This window comes from Protopterus annectens, chromosome 10.part0, assembly GCF_019279795.1.
Source record: "Protopterus annectens isolate FY-2018-M chromosome 10.part0, PAN1.0, whole genome shotgun sequence".
In the NCBI taxonomy this organism is placed as follows: domain Eukaryota; kingdom Metazoa; phylum Chordata; order Ceratodontiformes; family Protopteridae; genus Protopterus; species Protopterus annectens.
This window is the reverse complement of record NC_056744.1, coordinates 794215684-794237305: the sequence shown is the minus strand read 5'-3', so window position 1 is coordinate 794237305 and position 21622 is coordinate 794215684. Positions and strand designations below refer to the sequence as shown.

Genomic DNA, 21622 nt, shown 5'->3' with positions numbered 1-21622 from the left:
AATGTTAGTCCCTAGATTTTGGAGTTTGAAGAGTCAATATTCTGAAGGAAGAGACCTTTAAGAAAGTGCCAAGATGAGATAAATCCAGGATTGGTTTCCAGGGACCATCCTTTATGGGTATAAGTACATCCTTGAAAAAAACTTTCCCTTCTGAGGTTTGAAGAACCCTTTGGACAGTGCCCTGTTGCCAAAGCTCCCAAAGCAGTTTAGGAAGTGGGGCAGCTGTTCTTTTTTTTTGGGAGGTGGGGGTTGACGGATGCCCATTAAGGGGTGGGAGGTTGAGTGCCAAACCATGAAGTATCCTTTTTTGATTGTGGAAAGAACCAGGTGTCTTGGGTGATGCTTTCCCAGACCCTGTGAGGATTTGAAAGGTGAAGGGAAAGGGAGACATCTGCAGGACAGTCACAGACTCCATGCTTTTTCAGAAAGGGACTGTCTTTGTTGTGAGGGTGCCTGAGAACACCTAAGTATTCTGTTGTCTCTTGCCTACTCAAAGTCTTATTAGAGGAATGCTGAATGCAGCTGTGGATGAAGACAGGAAGATGTGTTTCAACTATGAGTTTCTTAGTTTTTTTCTTGTAGGGGCTTAGAGAAAAGCTGCTGCCGGATCAAATAAGGCTGAATTATCTAATGGTGTATCCATTAATTTAGATTTGAAGTCATTCTGTAGGGGCTGTAACCCAAGCCAAGAAAATCTTCTGAGAACTGGACCAGTGGAAGCTGCCCACATCATGGCATCACAGCTACACTTAATGGAGTGTCATGCCACTCAGGAGGAAGCTCGCAAGATAGACACAGCCAAGGCTTTTCCTTCTGAATCCTGAAGATCTGAAATGGCACCTTGATGCTTGAGACAAAAGCTGTAAGGAGCACTTGGTCATGTGTCTGATAACTGATGGCCTTGAAAGCCAAGGTGGGTGAAGTATAGGCCTTTTTTCCCAACCTCTCTAGGGTTCTACTCTCTTTGTCTGATGGGAGAAGGGAGGCAGAAGGAAGCAACCTAGATGGTTTATCTGTTGCTGTAGAAATGACTGCTGGGTCTGCAGCAGGACACCTAAAGAGGAACTTACAATCCTCAGGGACCTTGTAGAAGTGGTCTGGCTTCGTGGGAGCCAGGCCCTGGGAGTCTGGAGTTTGGGAAGCATTATGAAAGGCATCCAGAAAAGCAGAATGCACTGGAGGAACTGCACAGGGGCTAGGGAGCTCAACTTGTAGACACTGAGTACCTTTTTTGGACATCAGAAATTTGGGAGGTGTACTGCTTGAAATGTTCTCCATTTTCAGCAGAGTTTCACCAAATGAAATCTCTTTCACAGGGGAAACAGCACCTAATGACTCCTCCTCAGGGGAAACATATTCCTGAAGAGAGGGAATTTGTGTTAAGTAACCCAGGGATTACTCTTCATTTAAGGAAAACTCTGAGGAATCATTGTCCCTAATCCTTTTCTGTGAAGGAAGGGGAGCAAGAGTTGGGACAGGCAAAGAAAAAGGCAGCGTGAGTGCCATAAAAGCCCAAAACAGGCTTTAAAAAGACTGCCAATCAGTTTGGGCCTTTTTAGCAGGGGACAAATGCTTATTTTTTTGTATTTTTTCTTGCAGGAGAAACTTTTTATGCAATGTTGGAGGACAAGACGAAGGCCTACATTCACAAGTGTCTGAGTGAATTTTTTCTCACTAGAATTTGTGGTACCACCCCAAGCCCTCCATAATAACAAGCTATGTTCCCCCGCAACATCCTGAATGGATGTCTGTTCTACCTCCAAAGACATGCTCACGGCCAAAGTCAAGGCAGCCTCAGACAGTACAGTTGTGTGCACTTACCATAAATGTAGATGTTCGAGTGTATTCACTGTTGGAGTCATTACATTTGGGTTATGTGCCTGCAGGCAGCCCTCAGCCGGCCTGAATATCAAAGTCTTGGATTCCTGCATCGGATGCCGTCTCTTCTTCCATGATGTCAGGTCGTCAGGGGTATAAAACATGCAGCCGACGCCATTACATCATTTTCTTTTGCCCCAGATGTCAGGTGCCCCCATAATGGGAAGCAATTATATGTTAGGTTACACCTCCAACAAAAAGCAAATACACCAGAAAGCTTAAATACACCAAACGAGAAGGAAGGTAGGGCCAAGAGAAGTCAGGGGGCTGGAGGGAGGGTAACCAGGACTGCAACAGTGAATACACTCAGACATCTACATTTATGGTAAGTGTACACAATTGTACTATGTTCTTCATGTTTCACTGTTGCAGTCATTACATTTGGGTTGATTCCCAAAGCTAAGGAAGGGAGGAGGAATTTAGAGAGCATTAGGACCAGCTATTAAGCCCTGCAAGCCTGTAGTGGCAAAACCAGCTCTGGATTTAGAAAAAAAATAGGTGTGTGGTAATGCTTGATGAAGGTATGTACAGAGCTCCAGGTAGCAGCTTCTAGGATGTCCCTGGTAGGGACTCCTCTGAGGAAGGCTGCAGAGGTAGATGCAGCCCTGGTGGAATGTGATCTTACCCGCTGTGGGGTAGTTTTTCCATGGTGCTTATAGCAGAAATTAATGCAATGGGCTATCCATTTAGAAATGGTTTGCTTTGAAATGGCCCTCCCCTCTGCCCCTGCAGCAAAGTCAGCTAGCAGCTGTTCAGATTTTCTGAGAGGCTTGGTCCTGTCCAAATAAAATCTAAATTGTCTGTGCACATCCAAAGAGTGCAGTATTCATTCACCTTTGTTTTGTGGACCCGGGGGGAGGTAGGCAAATGAATGGACTGATTTAGGGCCACAGTAGACACCACCTTGGGCATAAATGGAGGATTGGTCCTGAGGAAAACCCTGTCTGCATGGAAGATAATGAAGGGCTCCACTGCCATGAGGGCCTGTAAGTCAGACACTCTTCTTGCTGAAGTGATGGCTAGAAGGAAGGCTATTTTCCAAGAAAGGAATTTCAACTCTGCAGTTGCAGCTGGTTCAAATGAAGGAAGAGTGAGCTTTTCCAATACAAAGTTAAGGTCTCAGGGCTGGAGTAGGGGCTTGTCTGGGGGGTCTTAAATTTCTGGCCCCTCTGAGGAACTGCTTTAGCAAGGGGTGAGAGAAGAGGGGTGGTTTAGTATTATAATGTGCTCAAATGGCAGATGCATTAAATTTAATGGACTAGAAGGATAGGCCCTTGTGGAGCATTTCTGTTAAGTACTGATGAATATGAGGTAAACTGGGCACTGTTGTGCCCATCCCCTGAGTTTGGCTCCAGGAACAGTATCTTTTCCACTTTGCAGCATAAGATTTTCTAGTGCTAGGCCTCCTTGCTTCCAGAATAACATCTAGCACCTGCTTACTGAGGGATGCTATTGGAGAGCTCAAGGGATTAGCCAGGCTGCAAGGTTCAGGGTTTGAAGCTGAGGGTGCAGAATCTGGCCCGCCTGTTGGGACAGCAGGGAAGATGTCTGAGGTAGGTGCCATAGCTCCAGCAGTATCATACTGCACAAGAGGGGGCACCAATGCTGGCATGGCCAGTCTGGTGCAATCAGTATTGTCCTTGGCTTGTCCTGTTTGATCTTTAGCAGAACCTTTGAGAGGAGAAGCAGAGGGGGAAAGGTATAAACCAAAAGGCTTTCCCAAGTAAAGGACAGGGCATCCACTTTCCAAGCTTGACTGTGGGGAGTCCTTGTGCAGAATTTGTCCAATTGGTAGTTCCAGGGGGAGGAAAACTGGTCGATCTCTGGAGTCCCCCATTTGTTCCTCAAGAGGTTGAATATTTTTGGTTCCAGTTTCCATTCGTGTGGGTCCATGAGATTTCTGCTTAGGTCGTCTGCCATTGAATTTAGCTTGCCTGGCAGGAATTGAGCTTGAAGGTGCACTAGGGAGCTCAAGACTGTGTTCCACAGAGCCATGGCTAGTCTGCAAAGAGGGTACGAGTGGGTTCCCCCCTACTTGTTTATGTACCACATAACTGTGGTGTTGGTAGTCTTTACCAATAATTGTCCTGGAAGGATGTGTTCCTTGAAGGCTGTCAAGGGAATTTTGTACAGCTAACATTTCTTTTTGGTTGATATGCAGGTGCATCTGACTCTGGTTCCATTTGCCCTGAATGCAGTGCCCTGCCAAGTGAGCCCCCCATGCATAGTCTGATGTGTCTGTTGTTAGGGTTTGGGCAGCATGGGGTAGATTGAAAGGGAGCCCCTTGTTGAGGTGGCAGGCCTCTTCCCACCAAAGGAACTCTACCTTTACACAAGGAATGATAGGAATCATTGTTTCCAGGTCATAAGAATGTTTGCACCATAGGCTTTTTAGATACCATTGTAGTTTCCTCATATGCAGTCTTGCATATGGAATTAGTAGAATACACGAGGCCATGAACCCCAGGGCTTGCAGAATTTTCCTTGCAGATAGCTGGGTCTTTGTGGCCAGTAGTTTCTAGTAGGCTGTCAAATAAACTTATTTCTCTGGTGTGAGGAAAGCCACCTGGGAAGTTGTATTCAAGCTTGCTCCCAGGAATACAATCTGTTGGCAGGGTACTAGATGAGATTTCTTTACATTTATGGTGTACCCCAGCGAGGTAAAAACTTTTTAATAGCATGTCCTGGCTTTCTGCCTGACTCAGACAATCGTCTAGGTATGGGTATATTTGAATATTTCTCTGCCTGCAAAATGCAATGGCTGGAGCTAGATACTTTGTGAATACCCTAGGCACAGTAGATAAGCCAAAGGGAAGCACAGAGAACTGATAGTGCATGGAGCCTGCTCTGAAGTGTAGGTATTTCCTGCAAGATTCCCTTATTGGAATGTGCAAGTAAGCTTCCTTTAATTCTAAGGTTGCCAACCAGGCATCTCTGCCCAGCATAGGAAGCAGCTGTTTAAGTGTTAGCATTTTGAATTTTGGGTTTACCAAAAAGGTTGACAGACAGCTTGTTCACTACTCAGGTATGAAGGAATGGTTAGTCGTGACACAGTCACTCAGTCTGTGTAAAATAAGAAAAGGGGGAATGGCCATGACAGCCTGAAGCTCAGAAATCCTTGTGGCAGAGGTGCGGGCCAAAAGGAGGATGGTTTTCCCAAGTACAGAACTTTAAAAAAGATGAAGAAGCTGGTTCAATGGGGGGGCAGAGTATGCTTTTCTAGCATAAAATTAAGATCCCATGATTGGGAAACAGGTTTCCTGGGGGGGGGGGGATTAAAATGCAGAACCCCTCTGAGGAAAAGCTTGACCTCCAGTCTAGTCATAAGTGTGGGGGTTAAGAGAGAGGCAAGCATCGATAGCAAACCAGTAAAATGTTGTGGAAGAGTAGGCAAAGCTTGATCGAAGAAGTTCAGAGATATTGCAAAACTACAGGAACTCATGCTAAGAGTAGGTCTTGACCATTTGCAGCACCAGAAAGAAAACCATTTCCACTTTGCTGTGTAAGACTTTCTAGTGGTGGATCTCCTAGCCTCTTAAAGGCTTGTACAACCTCTTCAGAGAAAAAATGTCTGAGATATTAAAATCCTATCATCCTTAAGGTAATACCTCTTCTGGACAGCAGAGATCTGAGCAGATTGTCAAAGTGTTTCATCATGTTCTGTAAAGTCTCACCAAAGGAAGCTTTCTCAACAGGTGAAACAGGCGAGAGGAAGTCCCCCTCGTCAGAAGAAATTTGCCCTGGGGATGCATCTGAGAGAAACAGTTCAGAGAATGGTTTGAATCATCAGCCTGCTCCTCAACAGAAGAGGAGAAAACCAGGATGAGTTTTATGGGAGTAGGTTCTCATAGTGGAGACCCAAAGCTGTGAGGTTTAAAGGATACAATCGCTTTAAGCAACCCTTGCGAAAAGACCATCCTCTCTCTCTCCCTAAAACCTGAGGGACAGCCCACATTCTTAATCTTTCTGACCTTCTGACATAATTAGGTGCAGATCTTCAGATGTATTTGCTGTCTGCAAGACCACAGAAGCTATACCGGCCTTTAACAGAATCTTAGTAGTGGGCAGTTGAGCAGTTGAGCAGTAGCCTGATGTACCACAGGTTCTGTAACCTCAGTGGGTATGTCAAAGTCAGAAAAGTTTGACTGCTGATCCATTCAAGGCCTCTTAAGCACTTTCTTCAGCAAAAGAGAGACATTCGAAGATGAAGAGTCAGCCATTTTGGATTGGGATAAACACTTAAAATGCTGGGTGTCAAGGAAGGTGTTAAGAGTAGACGGTCTAGACCTAAGGATTTATGGAATGAATGATAGATCCTCAGGGACAGTTTTTTTTTTTTTTTTTGCAGTTTTCCTTTCAAGACATCAGATAAAAAGGAATATGCTACTGGTGTCTTTAGAAATTATTTTTGTCTTGCAAGTTTCTCTGACGGAACAGAAATGCTGGTAATCTGTGGGCAGTGGGAATAAATGCTGTCCACTGATCAGGATGAGAAATGCAGCTTTGAGTAACAGCAGCTCTACTAGACCAAGCTTTTCCATGCAATGTTAACTTCAGTGACATTTTCTTCTTTTGCAGGTACTTAATAGTTTTATTTTTCCTTAGGAGTTATTTTTGCATGTATTATAAATGCAAAGAAATGAAGAAATACAAACACAAAATTACTGATCTTCAAGGACACTTTTCTCGTGCAAGTTTATCTGGCAGGACACCAGATGTACTGGTATCATCAAGGACAGTTTTTCTGGCAGGCACCAAATTGCTGTTATCTTTTAGTGTTATTCCTAGGGATTTTTTTATATTGCAGACTTCTCCTGCAGGCTGTAGAAACACTTATCACTGGGTCGTGGTAACGGTACATATTATGGACTTTTTAATTGTTTGATTAAAGTTATCAGGGTGGGGCTGCTTGAATTACAGGAGCAAACAGAAATACAATAATGTGGCCACTGCTTCTTTCAACTCCTTGAGATCACTGTGGCCATTACTTCTTTCATTTCCTTGAGATCACTGTATACATCATACATAAGTCAACCTTGTTTTAAGGCCAATTTTTTGAGTAAAATCTCTCAACTTGTACATGATGATATATGGCACATCTTGCTCCACAGACTTTTGGTGTCCAAAATTAGGAATTCATTATTTAAATCCAGCAAAAATAAATTAAATACAATAAACTACCCACAGATCTTTGACATTTCCTGACTCTATAAGTGTTGCAGGCCATTATGACTTTTAAGCGAAACATAACTTATAAACAGACAAAATTACAGCTTCTTTCTCCAAGAATTCTTAATTTATTATATTTTAAAAAGTTAAGAACATCCTCACCATTCCTTAGGACTGTGACTCCTTGGTAGGGAAACATTTTTTTCTTGTGGAGTTCTGCAAGCCAGTGAACAGCTGATTTACTCAATCCCACTATTTCTACTGCAGATCCATCCCTAAAAAGAAATGCATTTAAAATGGCAGAAACAAAATAAATTAAAGTGGTGCATTTATACAAAAAAAAAAAAAAAAGATTATGTATACTTATAATATCGTATTCATTTACTCATCTACAGATATGGAAATTAAGCTATGGTTAAGTCAATAGTGGCTTTCAATGAGAAAAGGCCAGCTTTCTCTTATTACCAACCAGCTCCCTTGTTCTTTCTGCTAGGGTTTTCATGGAGATACAAGTCTGTGGATTTTTATCAAGATAGTAAAAGACTACTGATGTTCATGTGCAAGTTTCTATATTCAGAAACAGAGCAGGTGGCAGGAATTTGCAAAGTTTTAGACTTGTTTTGCTTCTCCATTTTACCTATCCCTACATATTCACTGAAAATAAAAACAATATTCAGTGCTATTCACATTTGTGTGGTGGAAGGGTTGTCTCCACTCCTCACTCCTACCTGGGGAAATAAAATGGATGGAAGCTGATGCCAAATTGTTACGTTTACAAGCACAATTAAGTTCTGTTACACTGGATATACTGTTTGCAACATTTAGTTTAAATTTAGAAAAAAATATTATGCTGGAGAGAACGTTATACACACAAAAATTCTCTACAGATAAAAATATGATCAACAGCATAGTTTCACAAAGTTTAACCGGAAACAAATATGTACTAAATTAAGAAAATAATTTCAGTCTCAGCCAGACCAGTAATCTTGCCTGGATGTAGAAACCATCCTTGGAAAAAGACAGTTCTTGGCTTTCTAATAAAGTTATGTATTTGTTCAGTTGGTTGCTTCTTTACTGGATGTATGGAATTATCCACTACTGAACCCCTTAAAAATATGGCCTGAGGAAAGTACACTTGTGTACAATCTTATCATAACAGTACATTTCCTTCCTTTCACTGTTGCAGTACTCTGTACAGAAGGGATATCCTGCCAAGGATAGCACAATATTCAACCAGTATACCAAATCCTTCAGATCTTACAGATGTGGTACATCACAAGTATGCGCCCCGAGCAAGGAGTAGGGCATAAAGGTGATGTATGGATGCAAACACTCAGAAAGAATAGCCGTGTGAAATCTTACCATAGATGTCCTTCTCTTCCATGTTGTAGTATTCTAGTTGTGGGATCTCCTGCCCTCAGGCAACTCGTACATTGGCTCCTATACAAAAGCTTCAGCTTGGCTGTTGCAGCGTGCGTGGGACGTCAGACGTAAGGCTATAAACCAGGGGCTTAAATGTGATGTCTGCAAGCACAATCCTCAGAACATGAAGGCCAGCAGGTAGAGAAGGCCCAGCAGGAGGAATGCCAGTGGGGACAGGTGTGTGACCTTGGTGTCCTTCAGTAGCACAGATAGGTCCAGGTATTAGCTGGGAATAAAGGAGAATGAAGAGAGGGTAATGGTGGGTGGGGAGGAATACTGCAACATGGAAGAGAAGGAAATCTATGGTTATGGTAAGATTTTACACAACTATTCTATGTCCTTCTATTCCTATGTTGTAGTATTCTAGTTGTGGGAGAGTACCAGAGGGTGGCGGATGCTGAAGAGGATTCTACAAAGCCCTGTAGGATTGCCCTGGTGAATCCTGCCCGTGCTCTGGAGACTTCGTTTGTAATGTTTGGTGAAAGTGTGGATAGTGGACCATGTGGCTGCTTCCATAATGGATGCCGTGTCCAGACTTTTTATGAAAGCCTTGGAGGCAACCACTGCCCTAGTGGAATGGGCTTTTACTCCCACTGGAGGTTTTTTTCCATGGTGGGAGTAGCAGAGGTAAATGGTTTTCTTGATCCAGCATGCAATGGTTTGTTTAGAGACTGCCTTGCCCAGGGCTCTGGGGTGGAAGGAGACAAAGTTGCTTAGATTTCCTAATGGTTTTGGTTTTGTCTAGGTGGAATGTTAGTTGCCTGTGCACATCCAAGGAGTGCAGTATCCTCTCCCCTTCATTCGTGGAAAAGGGAAAGAAAAGTGGGTAGCTGGATAGATTGGTTTAGAGACAAGTCATTGACCACCTTGGGCATAAAGGAGGGATTAATTTGCAGGGTGACTCTGTCTTTGGGGAAGGTGGTATAGGGGCAGCAGGCCATTAAGGCCTGCAACTCTAACACCCTTCTGGCTGAAGCGATAGCCACCAGAAGGACAGTTTTCCATGTACACATCTGTAGGGAAGAAGTCCCAGCCGGTTTGAAAGGGTGTTGGGTAAGTTTTTCCAGGATGTAGTTAAGGTCACAGGGCGGACGGATAGGTTTCTTTGGCGGTCTCATGTGTAAGACCCCTTTAAGGAAGAGCTTTTCGTTGAGCCTGGCTAGCAAGGAGGGATCAAGGGGCAAGCAGGCTTATATAGCAGAAAGGTGTACTTTCACTGAAGAATAGGAAAGTCTGCTTTTAATCAATTGACACACAAGCAAGAACAAGGGGGCATCAGCAGAGCAAGGGTCTCTTCCCTTGTCCAGACACCACTTTGTAAATCTTTCCCATTTAGCCAGGTAAGATTTTTTGATGGTAGGTTTCCTTGCCTCCCTCAGGACTGAAAGTACATCCTCTGAGTAGTGGTGTCTGAAGGGGATCAAACGTTTATCACTCACAGAGGCAGGGATAACATCTGAAAGTGTGGGTGGAGAAGAGTTCCTTTGTCTTGTGTCAGTAGGTCCACCTTGTAGGGTAACTTGTAGTGAGTGTCCTTGGCTAAATTGTGAAGTAGGGGGAACCAGTGATGCTTTGGGCAGTAGGGAGTCACTAACAAGATTTTTGGTTTGTCCTTCTTGATTTTCAGGAGGACTTTCTGAATCACTGGGAAGGGGGGGGGGCATAAAGAAACTTCCCCTCCCAAGAGATGTTGAAAGCGTCCACTCTCCATGCTAGAGGGGGGTAGGTGTTTGAGCAGAAGGTCCGCTGGGTCAGTCTGCACAGCTGATAGCCCTTTGTTCCTCCCTGTTTGTTGAGGTACCACATAACAGTGATATTGTTCGTCGCTATCAGAAGCACCCTGGTACAAGAAGGGGGGAAAAGGTCTTTAGAACTAGGAAGACAGCCGTTATTTCCCTGACAATGATGTGTTTGGTCTGTAGAGAAGGAGGCCACTTTTCCTGAGCCCTGTAGGATGCCAGTGTCGCCCCCCAACCTGAAACTAAGGCATCTGTATGTATTGGTTGGGGTGGGGGGGAGAAGTGGAAGTCCCGGGTTTAGTTGGACTTGCTGGATCCACCAGCTGATTTCTGTCTTTAGACAGGGAAGGAGGGGAATAACCTGTACTAAGTGAAGTAGTGTTGGGACCAAATGTTTTTGAGGTACCACTGTAGCTTGCATGTACATTCTGGCCAGTGGTAGCATGGTGATGGTTGCTGCCATTAAGCCTAGGAGACAAAGAAATTGCCTTGCCATCACCTTCTGGGAGTGTACGACTTACTTAAAGTGGGAAGTCAGGGATAGAACCTTGTCCTGTGGGAGAAAAGCCTTCATTTTGTCCGTTCTGATTCTGCAGCCAAGGAAAATCTTGTCCAGGTCTGGGTTCAAGGAGGACTTTGGGAGGTTGATGGTGAACCCTAGATTTTGCAGAAGGGACATGTTGAAGTGCAAATGCCTTGAGAGGGTATATTTCGACTCTACTAGTATTAGGATGTCATCCAGATAAGGGTAAATCTGGATTCCCTGAGTTTTGCAGAAGGCAATGGCTGGGTCTAGCCACTTTGTAAACACTCGGGGGGGGGGGGGGTAGGCAAATGAATGGACTGATTTAGGGCCACACTAGACACCACCTTGGGCATAAATGGAGGATTGGTCCTGAGGAAAACCCTGTCTGCATGGAAGATAATGAAGGGCTCCACTGCCATGAGGGCCTGTAATTCAGACACTCTTCTTGCTGAAGTGATGGCTAGAAGGAAGGCTATTTTCCAAGAAAGGAATTTCAACTCTGCAGTTGCAGCTGGTTCAAATGGAGGGAGAGTGAGCTTTTCCAATACAAAGTTAAGGTCCCAGGGCTGGAGTAGGGGCTTGTCTGGGGGGGTCTTAAATTTTTGGCCCCTCTGAGGAACTGCTTTAGCAAGGGGTGAGAGAAGAGGGGTGGTTTAGTATTATAATGTGCTCAAATGGCAGATGCATTAAATTTAATGGACTAGAAGGATAGGCCCTTGTGGAGCATTTCTGTTAAGTACTGATGAATATGAGGTAAACTGGGCACTGTTGTGCCCATCCCCTGAGTTTGGCTCCAGGAACAGTATCTTTTCACTTTGCAGCATAAGATTTTCTAGTGCTAGGCCTCCTTGCTTCCAGAATAACATCTAGCACCTGCTTACTGAGGGATGCTATTGGAGAGCTCAAGGGATTAGCCAGGCTGCAAGGTTCAGGGTTTGAAGCTGAGGGTGCAGAATCTGGCCCGCCTGCTGGGACAGCAGGGAAGATGTCTGAGGTAGGTGCCATGACTCCAGCAGTATCATACTGCACAAGAGGGGGTACCAATGCTGACGTGGCCAGTCTGGTGCAATCAGTATTGTCCTTGGCTTGTCCTGTTTGATCTTTAGCAGAACCTTCGAGAGGAGAAGCAGAGGGGGAAAGGTATAAACCAAGAGGCTTTCCCAAGTAAAGGACAGGGCATCCACTTTCCAAGCTTGACTGTGGGGAGTCCTTGTGCAGAATTTGTCCAATTGGTAGTTCCAGGGGGAGGAAACCTGGTCGATCTCTGGAGTCCCCCATTTGTTCCTCAAGAGGTTGAATATTTTTGGTTCCAGTTTCCATTCGTGTGGGTCCATGAGATTTCTGCTTAGGTCGTCTGCCAGTGAATTTAGCTTGCCTGGCAGGAATTGAGCTTGAAGGTGCACTAGGGAGCTCAAGACTGTGTTCCACAGAGCCATGGCTAGTCTGCAAAGAGGGTACGAGTGGGTTCCCCCCTGCTTGTTTATGTACCACATAACTGTGGTGTTGTCAGTCTTTACCAATAATTGTCCTGGAAGGATGTGTTCCTTGAAGGCTGTCAGGGGAATTTTGTACAGCTAACATTTCTTTTTGGTTGATATGCAGGTGCATCTGACTCGGGTTCCATTTGCCCTGAATGCAGTGCTCTGCCAAGTGAGCCCCCCATGCATAGTCTGATGTGTCTGTTGTTAGGGTTTGGGCAGCAAGGGGTAGATTGAAAGGGAGCCCCTTGTTGAGGTGGCAGGCCTCTGCCCACCAAAGGAACTCTACCTTTACACAAGGAATGATAGGAATCATTGTTTCCAGGTCCTAAGAATGTTTGCACCATAGGCTTTTTAGATACCATTGTAGTTTCCTCATATGCAGTCTTGCATATGGAATTAGTAGAATACACGAGGCCATGAACCCCAGGGCTTGCAGAATTTTCCTTGCAGATAGCTGGGTCTTTGTGGCCAGTAGTTTCTAGTAGGCTGTCAAATAAACTTATTTCTCTGGTGTGAGGAAAGCCACCTGGGAAGTTGTATTCAAGCTTGCTCCCAGGAATACAATCTGTTGGCAGGGTACTAGATGAGATTTCTTTTCATTTATGGTGTACCCCAGCGAGGTAAGAACTTTCTTTACAAATGCCAGATGTTTTAATAGCATGTCCTGGCTTTCTGCCTGACTCAGACAATCATCTAGGTATGGGTATATTTGAATATTTCTTTGCCTGCAAAATGCAATGGCTGGAGCTAGATACTTTGTGAATACCCTAGGCGCAGTAGATAAGCCAAAGGGAAGCGCAGAGAACTGATAGTGCATGGAGCCTGCTCTGAAGTGTAGGTATTTCCTGCAAGATTCCCTTATTGGAATGTGCAAGTAAGCTTCCTTTAAGTCTAAGGTTGCCAACCAGGCATCTCTGCCCAGCATAGGAAGCAGCTGTTGAAGTTTTAGCATTTTGAATTTTGGGTTTACCAAAAAGGTTGACAGACAGCTTGTTCACTACTCAGGCATGAAGGAATGGTTAGTCGTGACACAGTCACTCAAGTCTGTGTAAAATAAGAAAAGGGGGAATGGCCATGACAGCCTGAAGCTCAGAAATCCTTGTGACAGAGGTGCGGGCCAAAAGGAGGATGGTTTTCCAAGTACAGAACTTTAAAAAAGATGAAGAAGCTGGTTCAATGGGGGGGCAGAGTATGCTTTTCTAGCATAAAATTAAGATCCCAAGATTGGGAAACAGGTTTCCTTGGGGGGGGGGGGTTAAAATGCAGAACCCCTCTGAGGAAAAGCTTGACCTCCAGTCTAGTCATAAGTGTGGGGGTTAAGAGAGAGGCAAGCATTGATAGCAAACCAGTGAACTTTTGTGAAGAGTAGGGGGGGGCGGTGGATAAACCAAAGGGCAAAGCAGTAAATTGGAAATAAGAGGAAGGCCCAGAGAAATGCAGGAATTGTCTGTGGGATGTCCTGATGGGTATGTGTAAGGTAGGCTTCTTTAGGTCCAAAGTGGCCATAAAGGTCTTGGCTGGAATAAGTGACAGCAGTGGGAAGTGACAGCATTTTGAAGGAGGATACCTGAAGGTGGAAATTTAGGAAGGAGAGATCTAAGATGGGTCTCCAGAGGCCATCTTTTTTGGGGACCAGGAAGAGACGGGAGTAGAATCCCTTTCCTTCCTGTCCTGAGGGGACAGCTTCTATGGTGGCTAGCTTTAGCAGGTCTGACAAAACTTGCGGCATGAGATGAATTTGTTTTTTGGGGGGAAATGGAATGCCTTTCCTGGTGTTTTTCTTTCCAGGATAGGAAGTATCTTTTTTGGATAATGGATAAGACCCATTGGTCTGTGGTAATGGTTTGCCAGAAGGGGAGACAGTCAGGAAGGCGTGCAGAAAGTGGTAGGTGGGCAAGGCAGTCACGCATTATTGGGACCTCCTCTATCCTGAAACGATTGTCTGGGCTGAGGAAGTGGTAAAGTAGGTCTGGACATGGTAGGTCTTCTTGCCCCTCTTCTAGATCTGGAAGAGGAAGCAGCTGTCTGTCGAGGGTTACGCCTTACAAAAGTGGTTTTGGCAGGAGTTCCTATAATATTTGGGAATGTTTTTTTTTCGGCAGATTCTTGAAGAGGTCTGCAGATTGTTTTCCAAAAAGGAAATTGTGATCCGGGGGGGGCCTCAAAGATCTTGGACCTGAAGTATTCTGGTAGATTCTGGAGTCTCAGCCAGAAGTATCTCCTGAGGATACCAGCAGATGCTGCAGAGCGGGTAGATGCTTCTGCAGCATTGTAGCTGCATCTAATGGAGTGCCTGGCTACTTGCTGAGCCAAGGACAGTTTGAAGGAGATGTCAGCCTTAATGGGGCTGTCAGGAATAGAAGCCAGCATGGAGGAGGCTTGAGACACTAAGTCTAGAGCATACTTAGTCATGTGGGTCTGATAATTAATGGCACTGAAAGCCAAAGTGGAGGATGTGTACACCTTCTTTCCCATCCTATCCATATATCTGCTATCTTTATCCGTGGGTAGGAGGGAGGCGGAAGGAAGCAGTCTAGACTGTTTATCAGGGACAGTGGCAATCACAGCTGGGTCCACCAAGGGTGGTTTAACTAGAAATTTTTGTTCCTCTGGCGCTTTATACAAGTGGTCAGGGCACTTAGAGGCAGGTGGCTCTGAGTCTGGGGCCTTAGACGGTGAATTAAAGCATCCATGTAAGCAGGTAAAACCGGAGGGATAGCCAAAAGGGAGTGGGATTCTAATAGAAGCAGCTCAAAATACCTCTTTTGGATGTCAGTCATTTGTGAAGTATCCCACTTGAAGTAATATTTCATCTTGGTGATGGTCTCACCAAAGGTAATATCCTCAGGGGGAGAATCCCCTTCAACAGATTCCTCATCATGAGACTATTACTCCTGGGGAGATGCAATCTGGGAGGTTTATGAAATAGAGTCCTCTGAAGAAGAAAAGGAGGAATCAAGCTCTTCCTCCCTAACCTGAGAGGTCATGGGTGGGAGGGAAGAGGCAGACCTAGGGGCTCAGTAAAGGCAGAGTAGTGGAGGTTGAGGCTGAAGGCCTAATGGCCATAAAGGCCTGCATGAGAGAGGAAGTGAATGCCTGCCAATCTGGTAGGGCTTCTGCAGAGGAGAAGGTATGCTTGGTTTTCTGCCGGGGTGGAAGTTGGAACCGGCCTGGAGTCAGGTTTTGAGGCAAACATTTCTGAAGTCTGGTTCCCGGTCAGAGGTATCACAGAATCTGGTTCCCCCTCGACATAGTTGGTGTCTGGGTAAGCTCTGAGGATGTGGCAGTCATCGGCTGTGCAATGGCTTTCTCAAAGGACGTCGCTGAAGTCGACGGATCTGCCGGGGTGTCAGGTAGCGAAGCAGCAGGCGGGCAAGGCCTAGGAATCTTGGCCTTCTTGAATGGAGGTTCGGATGTGGCCTCCGATGCAGGATCCATTCTTGGGGCTAACCGTTTTAAGGTGCTGATTTTCTAGGTAGAGGTTTAAAGTGACCAAACGGCTGCGTAGGGTCTTCGGCACAAATGGCTGACAAACTGAGCAAGCGGAATGGTTGTGTTCCTGGCCTAAGCAAAAAAAAGTACAGTTGTGTACACTTACCATAAATGTAGATGTTCGAGTGTATTCACTGTTGTAGTCATCATATTTGGGTTACCCTGCCAGGGGTAGCCCTCAATTTGCCCGAATACCAGAGGCTTAGTATTTCTGCGTCGGTTGCTGTCACTCCAGAACTGACATTGGGTCGTCAGTGGTATAAAATCAGGCAGCCAACGCCATTACATCAGTTTTTCTTGCCCTGTCAGGAGCCCCCCAAATAGGGAGCTAGGTTATGGTGGAAGAACACCACCAGCAGAAAGTAAATACCAAAATATCCCTGTAAGGAGAGAGGAAGAGAGAGACAGAGAGAGAGAGAGACAAAGGGGAGGGAGGGAGGGAAAAGTACAGTTTTGTACCTACCATAAATGTAGATGTTCGAGGATTCCATTGCTGCAGTCCTGACTATTGGGTATAGTCCGCGTCCAGTCGGCCCGAATACCAGAGTATAACGTCGGCGTCGGTCAGGGCGCATTAGACTGACGCCAGCACCAGGGTACTAATGCGCATGACCGACGTCAAATCCTCAGTCTTTTCTTGCCCCAGATGTCAGAAGACCCTAAAAAGACAAGTCCCAAAAAACCTGCACCAAAAACATGTACAATATATACAACAATATATACAAAAATATAAACATGTAAACTCACCTACACAACCACCCCTAAATACAGAGGGGAAGGAGGAGCAATGGAATCCTCGAACATCTACATTTATGGTAGGTACAAAACTGTACTACGTTCTTCGCCTTCCATTGCTGCAGTCCTGACTATTGGGTAGAATCCCAAAGCAGAGGTAAGGGAGGCTGGCAAATTATAAAGAAGTAGGAGCTGACAACATGCCTTGCAAAACAGCTGTGGCAAAACCAGCCCTAGACTTAGAGTAGATAGGAAGGTGATAATGTTTAGAGAAAGTATGCACTGAACTCCAAGTAGCTGCTTCCAAAATATCCTTAGTTGCCACCCCCCTTAGAAATGCTGTTGAAGTGGCAGTAGCCCTAGTGGAATGAGGCCTAATCCCAGCTGGAATCTCCTTGCCATGATGGGAATAACAAAATGCAATGCAAAAGCCAATCCACCTAGAAATAGTTTGTTTTGACACAGGCTTGCCCTGAGAACTCAAAGCAAAAGAAACAAACAACTGCTGAGACTGCCTAAAATCCTTAGTCCTGCTTAAATAATAACGCAATTGCCTGTGTACATCTAAAGTGTGCAAAATCTTTTCCCCTTTATTTTGAGGGTCTGCAAAAAACGTAGGCAAATGAATAGTTTGGTTTAAAGCCACACTAGAAACCACCTTAGGCATAAAAGAAGGATTAGTATGTAATGATACCCTATCCTTATGGAAAATCAAAAAGGGCTCTACTGCCATAAGGGCCTGCAACTCAGACACCCTTCTTGCAGAAGTAATAGCCAACAGAAAAGCAGTCTTCCATGACAAGTATTTCAATTCAGCAGTAGCTGCAGGCTCAAAAGGTTGTAGAGTAAGTTTTTCCAACACAAAATTGAGATCCCAAGCAGGAGTAGGAGCTCTACGTGGGGGTCTTATATTCTTTGCCCCTCTAAGAAACTGCTTGAACAAAGGATGTGAAAACATAGGTGGGTCACAATCATAGTGAGCTGAAATTGCTGCAGCATGAATCTTTATGGAAGAGAAGGACAAACCTTTGTCCAATAATTCAGTAAGATATTGAAGAGCCACACTCAAATTAGGCTCAGAAATCTCCAAATTCTTTGCTGTACTCCAAAATAAAAATCTCTTCCATTTTTCTGCATACACTTTCCTTGTACTAGGTCTTCTAGCTTCCATAATCACATTTAAAACTTGTTGAGGAAGTTGAGACCTGCTGTGTTTCAACACAGAATATGCCAAGCTGTTAGATGAAGAGAGTGTAGCTTGACATTGAGCAGATGACCGTCCTTCTGAGATAACAGATGAGGAATCAGAGGTAAAGGCCATGGAGGCTTCTTTACCAGACTCAGTAGAGGGTACCAGTGTTGCCGAGGCCAATCTGGAGCTATCAAAATCATCCTTGGCCTGTCTTGTCTGACCTTTAACAGTACCTTTGGAAGAAGAGGTAGAGGTGGAAAGGCATACACATGAAGGTTTTTCCAACTGAAAGACAGAGCATCCACTTTCCAAGCTGTGTGATGAAACCCTTTGTGCAATACTTTGGCAGCTGGTGGTTTAGTGGAGAAGCGAACAGATCTATGTCTGGAGTTCCCCATGACACTGTCAGTTTCTGAAATACATGAAGATCCAGTTTCCACTCGTGGGGATCCATGATTTGTCTGCTTAACACATCTGCTAAGGAGTTCTGTGCTCCTGGCAGAAACCTTGCCTGAAGAGTTAGTTGCAGGCTTAGCGCAGTCTCCCATAAAATCATTGCTTGCCTGCATAGAGGATAAGAATGTGTTCCCCTTGCTTGTTGATGTACCACATGACAGTTGTGTTGTCTGTTAGAATCAACACCTGCCCTGGAAGAAGAAACTCCTTGAAAGCCATTAATGCAAACTGGACTGCTAACATCTCCTTCATGTTGATATGTAGATGCTGTAGTCTGGCAGGCCACTTGTCTTGTATCCACTTTCCATTTAGATGAGCTCCCAAGCAATGTCCGAGGCATCTGTCGTTAAGATTTGACTTGCCTCTGGCCGGGTCACAGACAGTCCCTTGTTTAGGTGACATTCCTGAGCCCACCACAAGAATTCTTTTTGAAGGCAAGGTATTATTGGAATGACAGTGTCCAAATCCTGGCAGTGCTGTGTCCATACATAATTGAGATACCATTGTAACTTCCTCATATGCAGTTTGGCATTGGGAAGCACCAGAATACAAGATGCCATGAACCCTAATGCTTGAAGGACTGTCCTTGCAGTCAGCACGGACTGATGAGATAGTTGATGGAAGTAAAGTGACAGACTCTTTTGTTTGTCCGGGGTTAAAAAGGCCATCTGGGCTGCTGTATTCAGTCTCACACCCAGAAAGCACATGTCTTGAGAGGGTACTAGACTGGACTTTATTTCGTTCACAGAATACCCTAGGCATCTTAGCACTGCTATAACATATTCCAGGTGCTGTAGAAGAACTTCCTTTTCTTGAGCCAGAATCAGGCAGTCGTCCAAGTAAGGATAGATTTGAATTCCTTGAAGCCTGAAGAAAGCTATTACTGGAGCCAGAACCTTTGTGAACACTCTGGGCGCAGTAGATAAGCCAAAGGGCAATGCAGAGAACTGATAATGAGAATTTCCAGCTCGAAACCGCAGATACTTCCTGCAACTTAGCCTTATAGGCACATGAAGGTAAGCTTCTTTGAGATCTAAAGTTACCATCCAGTGATTTTTGCCCAGCAGAGGTAAAAGCTGTTGTAACGTCAACATCTTGAACTTGGGAATGTCCAGATAAGTGTTGAGGATAGATAAATCCAAAATTGGCCTCCACGTGTTTCCCTTCTTTGGTACAAGGAACAGGCGAGAATAAAATCCTAGGCCCCTTTCTGATACAGGGACTGGCTGAATGGCCCCTATGTGAAGTAACTGAGAAACTTGCTTGTGAGCCTCTTTTCTTTGTGGAGGAGGAACGTCTGGCATGCCTTTGAAAGGGGCATTGTATGGAAATAAAATCTGTAACCGTGGTGAATGATATCCAACACCCATTTGTCTTGAGTAATTAAATCCCAATTTTCTTTGAAAAGAGACAGTCTTCCTCCCAAAGGAGCTGCCAAACGTGAATCTGCTGGCAGCTGAAAAGACAGGTCATTGGGTCTGTTTACGAAAGGACTGACCCCTGCCCTCACCAGAAGTCTGAGCAGGTGAACTCCTGTTCTAGGCCTAAAAGAACCTTGAGCCCTGCCCCTACCACGCCTAGACCTACCCCTAGACTGAGAATCATAAGCAGGATATGTCCACCCCTTAGCAGGCCAATTTCTACTAAATTGGCTGCACCTGCAAAAATCTTTAACAGTTTGCATAGACTTAGCTTTGTCCTCCATTTTCTTTAAAACTGCTTCCACAGGCGATCCAAACAACACATCAGACTGTAAAGGAGCATCCAAAATCCTTGTCTTAACATGCTCAGCTAAATTCTGATCCTTCAACCAGGCATGCCTGCGAAGAACAGAACTGGTAGCAGCCACCCTCGAGGAGGCCTGTACAGCATCAAAACCACATTGCAAAGAATGCTTACCCACTTGTTCAGACACATGAACCAAATCCAGCAACTCTTTACACTCAATACCTTCCGCCAAAGCATCCACCTTAGATTTCAATTGTGAAAGGAGATAATTCTGATATTTTAGCATGTGAAACTGACAATTCAAAGCTCTCATGGCTAGAGTGGAAGAAGTATACACTTTCTTTCCCCACCTATCCAAAGCCCTTGCCTCTTTATCAGTGGGAACAGGATTTTTAACCACAGAGGCCTTTACACCCTTAGGCCCTTGAGAAATAGTTTCTGGGTCCGCCCTAGGACTCTTAAACAAATATTTATGAGCCACGGGCTCCCTTTAATTCCTGTCAGGCTTAACAGGAGCAGGAGGCCAAGAATCCGGGTTCAGGGAAGCCTCTGCAAAACATCTTCCACCACATTCAACACAGGAGGAATAGCTAAAGGCCTATGCTGGGGTAAAACAAGAACTCCCTAAGCCTTTTCCTGAATCAGAGTAATCCTGGCCTTCCCATTTAAAGTGCTCCTCATGGAATGCAAAGTCTCTGAAAATGAGAAATCCTCAGGCGGAGAAGCTGTAGGAGTGGAATCATCCACATCAGAATCAGAATAAGTGGGATACTCCTGCATCTCTTCCACAGAAGATTCTGAAGCCTCTGAACACTGTTCAAAACTATCAAACTCGGTTCCACCCTAGGCCTCTTATCAGGGGGGCATAGAACCCCTAATCATAGTAATCAAATCTTCAGCCATTTTAAGCATATGTTTCTTAGGTACAGAACCCGAAATGCTAGGAGAAGCCCCACTAAAGCTGAACTAGGCCTACCTCTTAAAGAAGTTTTGGCAACAGAAGGAGAGGCTCTAACTACCTTGGGAAGAGAGGGAAGAACAGTCACCTGAGAAGCCCCTCAGCCTGGCCTACCTCCTGAGAAGGCACATCCTGTAAGTAGTTTCTACCTGGGACTCCATGGAAACTCCTGGCAAAACCTCCGGCTCCACTGAGCCTTCTAAAGAACCGACGTCCGGGACTGCCGGTTCCTCAACCCTAGGCTTCACTGTTTTATCCTTGCGCTTCTGAGAGCGGGCGCCGGAGCATCCGACGGCATTTTATAATTGCAACGCTTCCCAAACACTAACCTGGCACAGTCTAACCTCCTCTTAATAGTGCGTTTGTTAAACCTAGCACAAGCGGCAACCAACAACGTGCTCAGGGCCTAAGCCGTTTCAGGCCCTAAGCAAGGTATACACAAGGTATGATAATCCTATCTGTTTCCCACAAGAAATACAGTTATTCACTTTTTCTGACATCCGTAAAATACTGAGGCAAGAAAAACAAAATGTTCCCCAACGGGTACTTAGCCAACTCTTTTTCGGTCTGAAACTCCCGTTTCGAAAATATTCCAGAACGCCAGCCTGCACTCGCAAAACTGCTTCTGCATCGGACCATGCGGCAAAAGACTGAGGATTTGACTGCCGCGCGTAGTCATAGTCGCGACCATATTCGACGACGCCAGGTCCACGCGCCTGACCCGCCAGCCTTATACTCTGGTGGTATTCGGCGACTGGGACGCGGACTATACCCAATAGTCAGGACTGCAGCAATGGAAGACGAAGAACATCCAGGACTGCAACAGTGAATACACTCGAACATCTA

At 45.0% G+C, this 21622-nt stretch overlaps 1 protein-coding gene across 4 annotated transcripts in view; it reads right to left on the bottom strand.

The window, feature by feature from the left end:
• AGL (amylo-alpha-1, 6-glucosidase, 4-alpha-glucanotransferase) overlaps positions 1-21622 on the bottom strand; it is a 1248201-nt gene that overhangs the window by 223070 nt on the left and 1003509 nt on the right. For all 4 annotated transcript variants that reach the window (XM_044085615.1, XM_044085617.1, XM_044085614.1 and 1 more), the window contains exon 29: positions 7210-7322. In XM_044085615.1, coding sequence (XP_043941550.1) covers positions 7210-7322 — 113 coding nt within the window. The remainder of the gene's footprint in view (positions 1-7209; positions 7323-21622) is intronic.